Source organism: Ammospiza caudacuta, chromosome 7 (genome assembly GCF_027887145.1).
Source record: "Ammospiza caudacuta isolate bAmmCau1 chromosome 7, bAmmCau1.pri, whole genome shotgun sequence".
Taxonomy (NCBI): Eukaryota; Metazoa; Chordata; class Aves; order Passeriformes; family Passerellidae; genus Ammospiza; species Ammospiza caudacuta.
Window position 1 is genome coordinate 31,832,956 of NC_080599.1, and position 13,653 is coordinate 31,846,608.

The 13,653-nt window shown below is 38.1% G+C and overlaps 1 protein-coding gene across 2 annotated transcripts in view; it reads left to right on the forward strand.

The window, feature by feature from the left end:
* BCAR3 (BCAR3 adaptor protein, NSP family member) overlaps positions 1–13,653 on the forward strand; it is a 75,048-nt gene that overhangs the window by 35,783 nt on the left and 25,612 nt on the right. For both annotated transcript variants that reach the window (XM_058808757.1, XM_058808758.1), the window contains one exon: positions 4,593–4,632. In XM_058808757.1, the coding sequence (XP_058664740.1) occupies positions 4,593–4,632 (40 nt within the window). The remainder of the gene's footprint in view (positions 1–4,592; positions 4,633–13,653) is intronic.

Here is a 13,653-nt window from a genome sequence, read left to right on the forward strand (position 1 = left end):
ATGATACTGTTGTGTCTGCACTGACTGCACTGCACTGAAATTCTGTTAAAGTTATCACAGCTAATTTATAATTGTAGCTGATTTTTCTGTGAGGATGCCAAGGGCCTGGAAAATGCAGATGCTTCATATGGCTTAGTGTGTAAAGGTCTGCAGGATTTTTTATAGCATCAAGAATGAGAGGAGGTCATGTACAATGTTAGAAAGATGGAGGTTCTCATAGAATCAAACAGCTAAAGATTACAGCATGTCTGCTTAAAGATTTTTTTATTGAAGCAGTCCTATAGAGAACTGTTGGACAAACCGCAGAGTGAAAAACAGATGATGTCTGAGTTACTGAGATTCTGGCTATTCTCTAGCACTCAACTGAATAATGGGTGTTAGGATTGAACACCAGGATTCAGCTTTTCAGTTCCAGCATTGATTGTGATTATGTAAGAATTTTATCAAATATTTTAGAAGAGTGACTAGTTACCAGGATGTTAAGGTTTTCTTTACCCAGTTTTCGTGTTTCGTTGCTCATTGTCTTCAAATCCATGCAGGATTTGAAACTGGCAGTATGACAGTGTTTAGTTTGCCATACCAGAAGTGTGATTCAAGTTGCTTACAGTGATTTTTTTTTTCCCCCTTCATTTTAGCTAGTGACTGTTCATGGTGACAACTTCAAAAGGGCCTTTTTTTTTTAATCTTTGAATTCTCCCCACACATTTGGCCATTGTTCAGATATGTTGGGAAGTAGAGAAAGAGCACAGTAACAGCTGAATTCTGTCCCTGTGTCTCATCTCAGTCAGCTCTAGTTATATTTTGAAGGGGTCCTCATACAATGATTATTCCTATTTTCTGGGAAGTTATGTTGTTTCTCAGAGTGGTCAAATGTCTCACTACTTGCTCATAGACAGTCAATGCCAACCAGGATGACACCAAACACTTCATTGTTGCAGCAAATGTTGCTATGGGGAGATGAAGAGGGAAGCAAAAGAGCAACTTCACATTTTTTGTTTTCTCACCTTCATCTCTTTCTGGGCTTGCTGAAGCACCACACTTGTTTGCAAGCTCTGTGTATTTTCTTGGCCATAACAGCAAGAAACCCATACATGAAAAAAAAGCACAGAAGAATCTTGATAAGAATCTTGAAACTGGAGTGAAAAGAAATTGAGATCATTTCCAAGGACGACCAGGGACAGATTAAAGGGTTGTATGTCTGCAAGATCAACCAGCAGTGAAAAAGGGGTTGTCAGATGTCAGTCTCTAGAGAGAATGTGTTTCTGGCTAGGAAAAGCCTCAGAATCATGAGGGCTAAGATTCTGGTCAGATATTACTGGAGGGGTGTTTTTGCTTCCACAGATTCCACACAGACCTTGTGTGTGTGGAAGAGGCAACAGAGGATTTACACTACTCAGGAGAATGCCTTAATTGCATGTAGCAAGTCAGGTGCTTTTTTTCTTCTTTTTTGTTCCTATGATTAAAAACGTGCTGGAAAGGGATTTTGTTTTGTCATGAAATGAGGTGATAGCAAGAGGTGGCAGCAATAGCAATACCCAAAACAGATGTGGGAGTCTGCTTGCATCCCTCTCATAAATTCCTTTCTGTGGCAGAATGGGTAAAGAGCATGAAGCCAATACTGTGTGTCCTACTGCATACTTACCTCAGCTTGAGGTCTTCTGAAAACTTCTCTGTTCCAGGGACATCATTCTGTTATAAATAGGCTTTTTATCTGAGTGGAAGTAGGTCTTATCTGATTATTAGGAAACCAAAATGCATAATAAAATCCAGTAATAATAAAACTGTGAGCCCACAGTTTACACAGGACTGGTTGACTTATGTGCAGACTCTAATACATCATAAATGTTGTAGGTAAACAGGTGCAAATGAATACAGCTGTAAAGTCAAGCTTTTTATGAAGACAAACATTAGCATTATTTGAAAGGTAATAAAATGTGATGAAAGATAAGAAAATATTGTTGAAACCAACCTTCAGTTAAATCGATTCTAAGAGATGGCAGAACCTGCTACTCTTTCATCTGATCTGTTAGTTATCTGAAAGTATTATTTTTTTTTCTACAGATCTTCTAATATAATAAATGAGAATGTGGGTTCATAATTTTTTAAGATTCTTTGAGAGGGAAAATGAAAAGCAAAAACTTACCTTATATTTTTCTTATCTTCATGACGACATAGATGTCCTTCACTGGTAGCCCATGGCATAAAGAAACATCACTGCCAACAGAGAGCTGAGATTCAGGAGTTAGTTTTATTTGGTTACCTTCTAGTTATTTGGGCTAACTGCTTAATCTGTTTTTCTGTATGTAATGTGGTAGTATTGAGGTGAAGTCAGATGACAGGAAAATGCAGTAGTTAGTCTTTACTGTTAGTTACTACACATCAATGAAAGTCACCATTCCTTGAAAATAACTTCAAAAATTTGCACAAAGATGAACAAGGGAAGATGGGGGAGAGAGAGTAGATCAGGAGACAGGTCTCTGAGATGAACAGTGCTCCAACATAAACATCTTTCTGTATGACTCAGGATGAATGGCAGGGTTTTGTACATTTTGTTGTGGGTCTGCTTACCAGATAAAATACTACAGTTCTTGTGCAGATACTTGTTACACCATCCATTTCCCAAAGCCAAACATTTTCAAAGCACTTCTGTCACATGGATGCTGAAAGGAATGCAGGTCACTACTTTCTCTGGTTTCTTCTGGATGTCCTGCTTTATATACCAGTAAATAAACTGTTTTGTCTTGAAGCTTTTCTACCTCTTTCCTTTTGCTTTGGCTTGATCTGTCCTAAGAACATTTGCCTGGTAGCAGAAGGTGGAAGGGAGCAGTGGAGTCAGTAGGAAGGCTATTCTGCAGGAATGCAGACCATAACAAGACACATTCACTGCCAGAGTAAGCAGGTTTGTTCTTTCAGAGTGTGTTGCATATGCTGTGCTGGTAGACCCCTTGTCCTGAAAGATTCCACAGGCAAGTGAAGAACTAAACTGAAAAGTTTTTCAGTAGCATTTGGTACTGGAACAACTTCCCACAGATCGTTTGAATGTGAGAAGAAATCAGGCGTGCTTAATGACTTTGCTGAACTGATTAAAAATGGGATTTTTTTTTTCCCAGTCAAATTGAAAAGTATTGAGAAGAAAAACATCTCTTCTGTTTCAAAGCTTTCTTTTCTTTTTCCTCTGTGCTTCACCCCTGTGTTCTCTGCTATGCTTGCACATGCTTTATGCTCATACAGTTATCAAGTTGATCCTTCTTTGTATATTGCATAGGAAAAAGTTTCAAATGGTCCTAATTCTACTTCCATTGACTCCAGCTTTTTATTCTTTAAAACATCAGCTGAGATGCAATTTGACCCTTGATAAATTCTGAGATAATATGAAACAGCAACACATGATACAGCCTGAACAGTTGAGCACCATCATTATTCTGTATCAAGCTCAGTATTCTGGTATTCTGGATTAAAAACTGTTAGGGAACCCGACTAAAATTTGAGTATCAAATAATAACATTGTTTCAGATCATATGCAGTTACATTCCAAACAACATGGGGAATGCAGAGACTGTTTTCTGCATTGATTCATTCCAGTGTAACCCAGATTCTACATTTTTGAAGCTGGTTATTTGGTTTCTAGTGTTACATCTTTGCAACAGCTACCACCAAAAAGGATCCTGTTTCTAAATTTTTAGAGATCTGTTGTCCACGCAGCAAACTTGATTGCTGCAACAAGTGCCTGATCCCTCTCTAATTTTGCACTGTTTTCATTGTTTGTTGCCTGTTTCATGTTTGTAGTTAAGGGCAGTACCACGTGTGTCATCCCAGCTTCTTAGAAAACATCCAGTCATGTCCTGCCAACTCTATTATCTGCCAGTTCTCAAATAAAAACAAATATACAAAATGCTTTGAAATAGAAATAAAAATAAACATGTATTTTATGGAAAGAGTTGTAACAGTGCAAGGCTCTTCAGTTAGGCTTCAGTGCCCTTTGCCATCTGTCTGTATAGAAAACCTATGATGAGATTTTTATTTTTAGATTAGGGTAATGACTTGATTATCTGATGTTCAAATAATTGTGATGCTGAAATTATGATTATTTTGAGAACTTCTTCTTTGTATGTATAGAAAGTGAATGTAGTACTCTCCACTTCCTCTGAGCAGTGCCCTCCCAGTGCTATCAGAGGCAGTAGCTTAAATGGAAAGACATAAAAGCAAAGAAATAAATTCAAAAGCCATTGAGAGAGCTCTCTTTTAAATTTATTTCAGATACTTTGAGTGGCAAGTAAGTATTCCAGCCATCTGTTGAAATATCAAGATTTCTTTCTTTTTCTTAAAGTGGTGTGATTAATTTTATTTCTCAAATTAAGTACTATTGGCTCCACTACATGTCCTTCTAAAAGAAACCAGTGATTTATATATTTGTTAAAAATGAGACAGTGTAGGCTATAAAGCTTCAACAAGTTTTAACAAGGATTATAATGTGACCTAGTAGCATATTGCTCATATTAATGCATCTCTTCAGTATGAGGCTATATTTGGACTTACCATTTTTTTGTTTGTTTTTCTCTCTGTCCTTCTCTCCCGGCACCATTTCCTTGCAGAGATCAGAATATTCTGGATCCTACATTGGAATATGTCAAGGTAAGGTACTGTTTCTTACCCTCAAAATATTTTATTTGGTCTATACCCAGCACTGATAGAGCATTTCCAGTTATTTGTAGGTAAATAGTGCAGATGTCTGTCTTTTGGTACAGAGAAGCTAAATATGAATGTCAAGCTGTTTTCTTACAACTTCAGTGAAATACTTGTGGGCATTGTACTTTGAGTGTAGCTTGCATTTTTACATGGGGCTTCTTTACAGGTACATGGTGACTGCCTAAATTCTTGCTTTGGTTAAAAGGAGATTAAAAGAAGTTGTCTTTTTTGCTTATGGATTTCTGGGGTAGTAAAGAAACACATCTGAAAATATAATAAAAATCTCAAATTTAGGTTTACAGTTTTAGCACTATACTTACCGAAATTACAGGTAAAAATTCACTTCTGGTCCAAGAAGTGGTTGCCATAGGAGACTGTCAGAACAGCTGATGGATTTCTGCTCTGAACAGGTAGTTCAGTGTTGGGAGGTCCCTGGCCTCAGTCCCAGCCTGAAGTTGGGATATGGTAGGGAAGAGAAGGTCAAAAGCCTTCTCAAGAGTGCTGTGGAAGAGGGGATGCCAGAGGCAATGAAATAGTGGACATGTTAATTGCTGTATTTAATTTACTGTCTCGCACTGTGCTGTACTGAGTGCGTTACAGTTTTAATAATGTGACTGAGTGGAAGGCAGAGGTATCATGTGCCAGTTCATCAATATGTGTCTTGTCTTGTTTCAGCAAGTTCTGTATTATAAATGTGGTTTCTGGGCTTTTCAACTTTCCTGGTAGAAGCTTGTCTTGGACTCTTGTCAATAGCAGTGGTGCTAAGCTTAGTTATAAAAGCTTTGATGTTGAGGAGGAAAGCCTGGGGAAAAGAGACTTATAAGGGAGAACACAAGGGTTCCCAATTCCTTCTCTTCCCCTTCCTTTTTCAGTTTTTCCTTTCTTATCCCTACCTTTAGTGAACTTGAGTTTGGATCCTAGTTCAGTGGTTTTATAACAGGAATTATAGACAAGAAATCTCAAACTACAACTATGAAAAATATGCAGAAATTGCTTTCTTATAAATATAACTCCCCAAAACGCTTTTTGTCTGTAAAGTCTTGGTTACTAATAAAACTGCTTCTAAAAATATGTTCTTACACAGAAATCAGTCAATCATAGGTAAAGGAGGTCTCTCATCAGTTGCCTCTAACTTTTTTTTATGAGTTAACCTTAGCTGTAAAAATTGTGGGTGAATTCATAGCAACAGGATCTTGGACTCCCTTTGTTGACTTCAGTTTTAGCAAGCATGTGTTCAATGTTTTCTGTAACTTACTGTAAGGTAACTGTTATAAATTTTCCAGATCCTCAAATACATTATGGCAGCAGGTATAAACTGCCGAGCCCGAACCTTCTGAAGCAGAAAAAATCGATTTCTGCAGCAATGTTTATACCACCATTGCTATTTGCACAGGTCTCTTTGGTGTGTAATCTGTACATATGTAGTTTGAGCTAGCAGGTAGGCTTTGACAGATGTTGCTTAAGTAGTAAAAAAATACCTTAAAATGAAAAAGGGATAATAAGAGAAGAGGGAGAAAACAGCAAGAGTACTTTTGGGAGTCATATTTTGCTGGTTCAGGATATGAAAGTTCTGAGTAGCACATTTATATTTTCTAGTGGACAGGAAAATATAGTTAGTGTTGTCTCTCAACAGAGAAGTGTTGATATACTGAATGAAAACACACATAAACTTGGGTATGAAGCATGTGTGATGTATCACTCATACAAAAAAAACTCACACTGGAACTAATTGTACATGGTAATTGTGACATCTTGATACACTGATTCTTGTTTCTCTCATGTTGCTATTCAGGCTGGAAAGAGAAGAGAGACTTTGGATTAATTTGCCTTGAAAGAATTACATTATGGTGAAAGTAATACATGGCACGAATTTAAGTTGTGTTAGGGTAGTTTGGCTGCTGGCAATTCTACCCAAGTTGCAGTCCCAGGCAAATTGTATCGTGTCAGAGCCCTGAGGGCACTGATTGTTCTCAGGTGTCCTGGCCAGCCTCACTTAGGATTTCACCCACACCCACTTTATCAGGCTGCACAGTCATACCTACTCTTCTTCAAGACAAACAGCTAGTTTTAAACTAGCTAGATTTAAAAAGCAGTTTTACAGAAAGACCTGGGCTCAGACCAGTGTGCTGGTTTTGGTTGTGTGCTGGTTCACAGTGAGGACATCATCATCTCTGTAGTGACTACAAGCAGATAGACTGATGGTAAACTTCAGAGCTGAGTGTAGCACTTTGCTTTTTAACAAACCTTTCCTTGCTGAAATCTGGTGACTGAAAGTAGTATAAATAAGTCCTTGTATTCAGAAATACTCTGAACAGAGGAAAGGCAAAATAAATTGTTTTTTTCTGCTGTTTTATTCTGTTCAAGATGCAAGACAGAAAATACTGATCATAATTTTTTTAAGAGAATGTTCTCTATAGATGAACTGTGGTTTCTAATTCTTTAAATTACATTGCTCACAAGTTGGAGTTTACTGTGTCTTGAATATTGATGTATTAGTTAATTCAAGATATAAAGAGAGCTAATTATGCAAAAGCAGGTTCTAATGGGGGATGAAAAATGTACTGATTTGCTGGAGTCTGAGTATACTGAAGTGTCCACATGGCTTCAACTCTTCCTTTGTATTCACAGTGCTGCTGAAACCATGGTCACAGTTAAATGGCTCTTTCAAAAAAACCCTTTTATGGTAGAAGTGAAAACAGGCCAGACTGCTTTGAGTCAGACTGCTACCCAATTAATGAAAGAGATTCAGGGACACAATAGCACGTTGTACATTCTATGAGATTTTTACAAGTTTTATGAACCAGATAATAGATCCATTGGTAGCCTCTGCAGGTTCTTCCCACACCCTGAGTCTGCACATCCACAGAACAGATTCCTGCAGTAAGGGAGAAAGAATCAAGTGCTGGCAGATTAGTGTGTGTCAGAGAGCTTTTTGTGAGTCATTTTGATCAAATTCATGTGAACCAAAGATAGCTTTCTGTCCCATTCCTATTCACTAGAAATACTGCAGGATCTTTTTATAGAAAGCTGTGCTGTAATCATTGGAGCTATATCTGGATGAGAAGAAAAAAAGATTTCTCTCTTCCTATCAGGGAAACTTTTCAAGCATTTCCTCTGGAAATAGTGCTTAATAATTACAGAAATACATATCAACAGTGAGTTGATAAATATTACTATGACCTGAAATTTTGGAGTTATATTTTATTCCATTAGTGGAAAACGTGAAAAATATATGACTGTCTGCTCAGCATGGTCATGAGGGCAGTTTATATTTAGATTCAGACTAGAAAGAACTGTTGCTGGTTTAAGGAAGTTCCAGCTGCAGAAAAAGTGTCTTGTGGACTTCTGTTGAAGGATTCTTGCTTGTCTCAGCCCCACAGTATTAATTTTTTTTCCCTATTTTTACTCTTCCTTGGTTTTGTTGGAAAACAAACTGTGATAGAAATTATTGTCATTCATCATGGATTTGGTTAGTGCAACTGAAAATAAAATTCTGATGACATTCCTGTGTGTTATCATTATCTCTAGCTTTGCAAAATAGGACAGTATTTTGTGGATTTAATCCAACTTCAGGGAACTTACATCAAGATATGAGATTTATTGATGAAGTTTGTATAGTTAATTGCACAAATTCATAATATTGTGGATGCCAATCCAATATAGGCATGGGTGTTTGACTCTCACGATTTTACTCACTGAAGATACTATAGTAAGAGTGTGATCAAAAGTAAAGTTTATATGTGTGCATGTAAGTTTAGGAAAAAATCTGTGTCAGCATGACAAGTAGCCACAGTTTGGGAAATAATTTTTCCTGATGACAGTGAAATTTCCTTGCAAGCAGCCTTTTTTTAGACATGGAAATATATCAGAGAAATCCCCACCTCACTGGAGCCCTTGCCAAGTGCAGTGCATTGCTCTCTGCTGTGTGTCACATCCTGCAGAGACTTGCCTGCCACGATGCGAGCTGGGGCTTGTGAGCACAGCATTTGTTGGGTTTCTGCCTTGGCTGACAGCATTAAGTAACAGAGCTGGAGGAATGCCTGCACTAAGGCACCACATGATCAGGAGGTTCTTTTTGAGTCTCTAGGGTGGGTTAAGGACTTCTTTTCCACACATTTTGCAACTACAGCCAGCACAGCAGTATCACAGAAGGTGCAGTTATCAGATGGAATGTGGTTTTTTGAGGAGAGAAGCAGTATGCCCATGTGGCCAACTTGGACTTTACACATCTCTGTCACCACGGATTTGTCATCTGACTCAAAGATCATCAGTGATGTCAGTAAGGCTTCAGACAGACACATTTCCTCTTTTTTTATGTTTCTCTGCATAGCAGGAACAGAAGCTTCACAAACACTCCACAGTGTATGTAAGCTGTGTGATTCAGACATAAAAGATTCTGTTAGAGCCAATCTAATATTAAATGCATGTAGTCTTCGGTCTCAATGAAACCTTCGGTTTGATTTTTGAAGGGTGGTTGCTGGTTATGCACTGCCCTCTGCTGGAAAAGAAACACTTGACTGGATATTTTTAATCGAGTCGTGGTTATTCAAATCACATTTCATAATAATTTCTTTATAACTCTCATCGGAACCTGACTGTTGGAAGTTTGTTGCTTTTTCTCAAGAGGCACAGAATCAGAAGGGGGGTGGATTTTTCCCCTTATCCCTGTCATTAAGTTATAGAAGTCCTCCCCTAGAGGGAAGTTGACTTTTTTTTTTTTTTTTTTGTCAGGGTGCCTCTCAGATTGTCAGAATAGATGTTCTGAGGGCAACTATTTCTTTAAGTATGTATGATAATTGTCCCTAAAAAAATTTCATCAGCCCAGGAAAAAATTTTTAAAAAGGACTTAAGGAATTATATATATTGTTGAAATTCAGAAGCTCTAAAGTATTTAATTACCCTGAAATCATGGTGGGAATCTTGCCCTGTTCATTTGGAGTCTATCTTATTTGAGATAATGCAGTTATTAATAATTAGTGGTGTAATATAACACCCAAGTTTCAGTATTTTCTCATGTTGAATTTTGTTTGACCAACAGGCTGGTCTCTGAAAATAAGGTTGAGTCAGCAGTTCTGTAATGTGTTGGCTGCAAAGTGATGAATAAAATGTAAGCTGTGCTTCCAGTAAATTATGCAGGAACTGTGATTCTGCAGCTCGGCAAGACAATGCACTTTCAGTCTGCTGTCCTAGTTCGTGTTTCCCTAGAGCAGTGAACCCCAACTTAGCCTGTTCCTGTTAGGAGCTATTTGCTCTTTCCCAGCCCGCAGTTCCTGAATGGCTTGGCTAGCTCTAAGATCTGGGTTTTTTCTGTGGTTGATGGGGTTTGTGGGTTCTCTTGTTTGGTTGAGGTTTTGGGGTTTTGTGGATCAGGGGTTAGTGGAGGGAAGTTAGTGTACTGTGAGAAGGAATTTTTTTTTTGGTGAATGATAATCCTTATATTAATTGAGCCAAGTGGATCGTGTCTTTCTAATTATTCTGGCCTTCATTACGAAGTCTTTTAGCAGTACGTTCCCCTTTCGTGATGCTAAAATGGAGTTTAGAGTATTTTGCTTATGGGAGCATCTTCTGTAATGCTGAGGGTACTTTAGTAAATATAAAATGCCGATAATTCTTAGAGCAGCAAGCATCTTTGTGCATGTTAATGGTTAATCTTACATGTTATCTTACCATGGATTTGACCCAGTTAATGTCTGTATTCTACTTCTGGTATTACTCATTAACTCTCAAGTGATTTCTGGTCTAGAGTCCTCAAAAACCACTACATGCACTAATATTTGAGTTGAAAACTATAAAATTACTTTGCTCTAATTTCCTTGGCACCAATAGTAACACTGGTGGCAGTAGCTACTTAGTTGAACTTCTCAATACCTTTGTTAGAGGATCAGTGACTACTCTCAGGTCTTATTTACAAATGAGAAACATAAGCTGGAAAAGTCTGAATCTGAAACACGGGATAGAAGTCCTGGGGTACAAAAAACTGGTCTTATTTTATCTCTAGTGATCTTGTGAAACTTGTTTTTAAACTAATTACCTGTTTTCTCCCCAGTATTAATCCCAGTGGCTCTCACATGCTGAGTTATCACAGAATGGTTTGGGTTAGCAGGGACCTCAGAAGATATCTAGTTACAATCCCCTGCCTTGTGCAGGGGCACCTTTCACTAGACCAGATTTCTCAGGGCCCCATCCACCCTGGCCTTTTGATAATATATCCAAGTCAAAATGTCCATGTCACTGAAAGCAAATGTGGGTATGTGGTGATGTGCATTTATTTGCCAAAGAAATAGGAGAAAAAAGGGGGCTGGTTTATAGCTTTCATCTTTTTGAAGATGGACTAATAGCAAAAGCTATCAGCTGTTTATATTTAACTCCATGCAAACCTTACTGTTGATTTTTCACATGAGCCACAAGGGGGAGTGAGAATATAATGTGTGGAAAGCAGATGATGACGATGATGATGATTTTTTTTCATTAAGCATTTTGGGTCTCTTACTGATAAAACCTAGAGAGGTAAAGCTCCTCATCTCTCAGAGCTGTGTTTACAGATAATAATTGAAATAAGGCTGGTCCATTGTGTGTGTCTGTCCTGCCTGGTTTTGGAGACACACTGAGATACAGTTTAGCCTGCAGAGAGGGCAGCAGGAGGAGCATTGGGAGGTTGCAGTTGGGATGTCATCTTCTGCTGTGTGCTGGCAAAGGAGCAGGTTCGCCTGGCATTTTTGTATGTTGGATATTTGTAGAAAATAAACATCTACACAAATAATGGAGCATAATGTTATGTTGCTTGTCTAGAATACCTAGAGGTCATTTACCTCCATGTCCTCAAATCCTTTTGTTAGTAAAACATTGAATGATTTTTGAAAAGCCAAGCTCTGACAGAGCCCAAGTGACTTGTAACTTTTCTTTCTGAGTGCTGCACATCCAAAATTTACATCCTCTATAAATAAGGGAAGTATTTTAGGCTATTCAGGAATTTTAGATAATTAGCTGATATTTTAAAGTGTCTGCTTACCCTGGAGAAGTAACACTTTTTTTTCATCTTTCCATTATACTTAGAATTGGTTTAAATTTCACACAAACAAGCACTTTACTCTGACAGGACTGGGGAGACTTTCAAATAAAGAAGTCTAAAGTTAACAGTTGTCTTAATGCCTTATTTTTATATGCAAGACAGCTCTGGTATGCTGGCCAGCAAAGCTAGTTAGACTAATGACAGCTAAGTCAGCAGGAGAGAGAAGAAGGTATTACCCATAAACTGTGAAGTAATTCTGAAAGAAAAGGAAATTCATATATTTTCATAATTTTTTTTCCCCAGTCCAAGGAACAAATTGAAGGAATAATAGATGGGACATTATAAAATTATTTCATGTTTGTACGTGGGTTGGCAGACAGTAGGTGGAGCTCCAGAATACGTATGCTAGTTTTTGGTAGGCTCAATTAAACCTGCTGGTGGATTCATCATAGGCAAGTGCCTAGCAGGAAAGACAGACTTACTGCCAGATTACTTTGAAAAAATTTGATCTTTCTTTACTAAAACATATAAATCTCAAAGGCATTTGGATGTCTTAAAATGCAAATTAAGACCTAGTAGGAAGCTCATAAGCAGGTTGGGCATTTATTTCTTGTACCTGCAGACCTGGGTTTTTATACAAGGCAGATTTTCAAAGAGATTTATTCAAACAGCAGTGTAAACTAAATAGATGCAAATTCTGTTTTCTCACTATTCCTGTACAACTGCAGCTTATTTCTGAGACTGCCTCACGGAACCACGATAGAAAGGAGGAAGAAATTAAGCTGACCTCTCCCACACCACACCTTGCAATGCAAACAAGGGTAATTACAGCTGCAGCTCTATCTGTTGGTTTATGATCAGAAGCTGCACCAACAGCAGCATGCAGGAAGTGAGGTTATCTCAGAGAACATGGAAGAATCAGTTCTGTTAAGAATTGAGACAGGAATGGTAGGACATGAGCGGGGAGACAGGACTTTGTGTGCCTGTAGACATTTGAGTTAGGAACAGATAAAAACCTTCTGACAGTGTTGTCATCCCCTTTAATAAGTGTTCAGCTGTAAAGTTGGGCACTACCTGTATATGGAGGCATCTGCCCCCAGAGCTTTGTTAGAGGCAACGTGACATATCTGCAGGACTTACTGCTAAAACCAGCTGGGAGTGGGCATTGTAGAGATGCTTGCATGGACAAATTATTTATCAGTTGTTGCCCGTTTCCTGACTTTTTCTTACATTAAAAAGAACAAACAACTAGTTATGGCAAGAACTCTTACGTATTAAATGAAAAATGTTTCAACTGAGGATTTAAGTTACTTTATTTTCTTTTGTTTTTTTCTTTCAAACTTTATTCCTGTTGTACTTTCTTACAAGCCCAGAGCTGCCATTTTGTAGCCATAGGCGCTCAGACCATAGGTCATGCCCTGCGTGTGTAATGGGGACGTGTCCGTGGGACGTCACTCGTTCAGCAGCAGTGCTCAGGGCTGGCTCTGGGCTGGATCTAATCAGATTTGTGCTCTTGACCCTTGTACAGTGCTTCATTCATTTACAGCTGGCTTCCTGCCTGCATTGTTTACTTCTATTTAGTGCAGTCAAATGTAAAGCATTACATGTGTTTCACTGAATATTGTTAGGCTGATTTGAATGCTTAAATGAATAGAGCATTGCAAAGCAAAGTGGCTAACCAACAATTCCCTCAGCTAATTTAGTATGAAATTATTTCTCTTTCCTAATATGAAATCACAGATCATCATCATTCTGTATGTGAATTCTAAGCACTCTCATGACCATGACTGATATTTAGTTCAAAATAACCTCTTGTAGCTCTGGAGATTGTTTTGGTAACTTCAGACTGCTTGTGAGTTTTCTAGCATTTATATTCTCAAGCAGTGTGGTTGCTTTACTTGAGCCACTTAGAATCTTGAAGCCACTTTGGTTTTTTTCCTTGTTTGTCCAGTAGGATT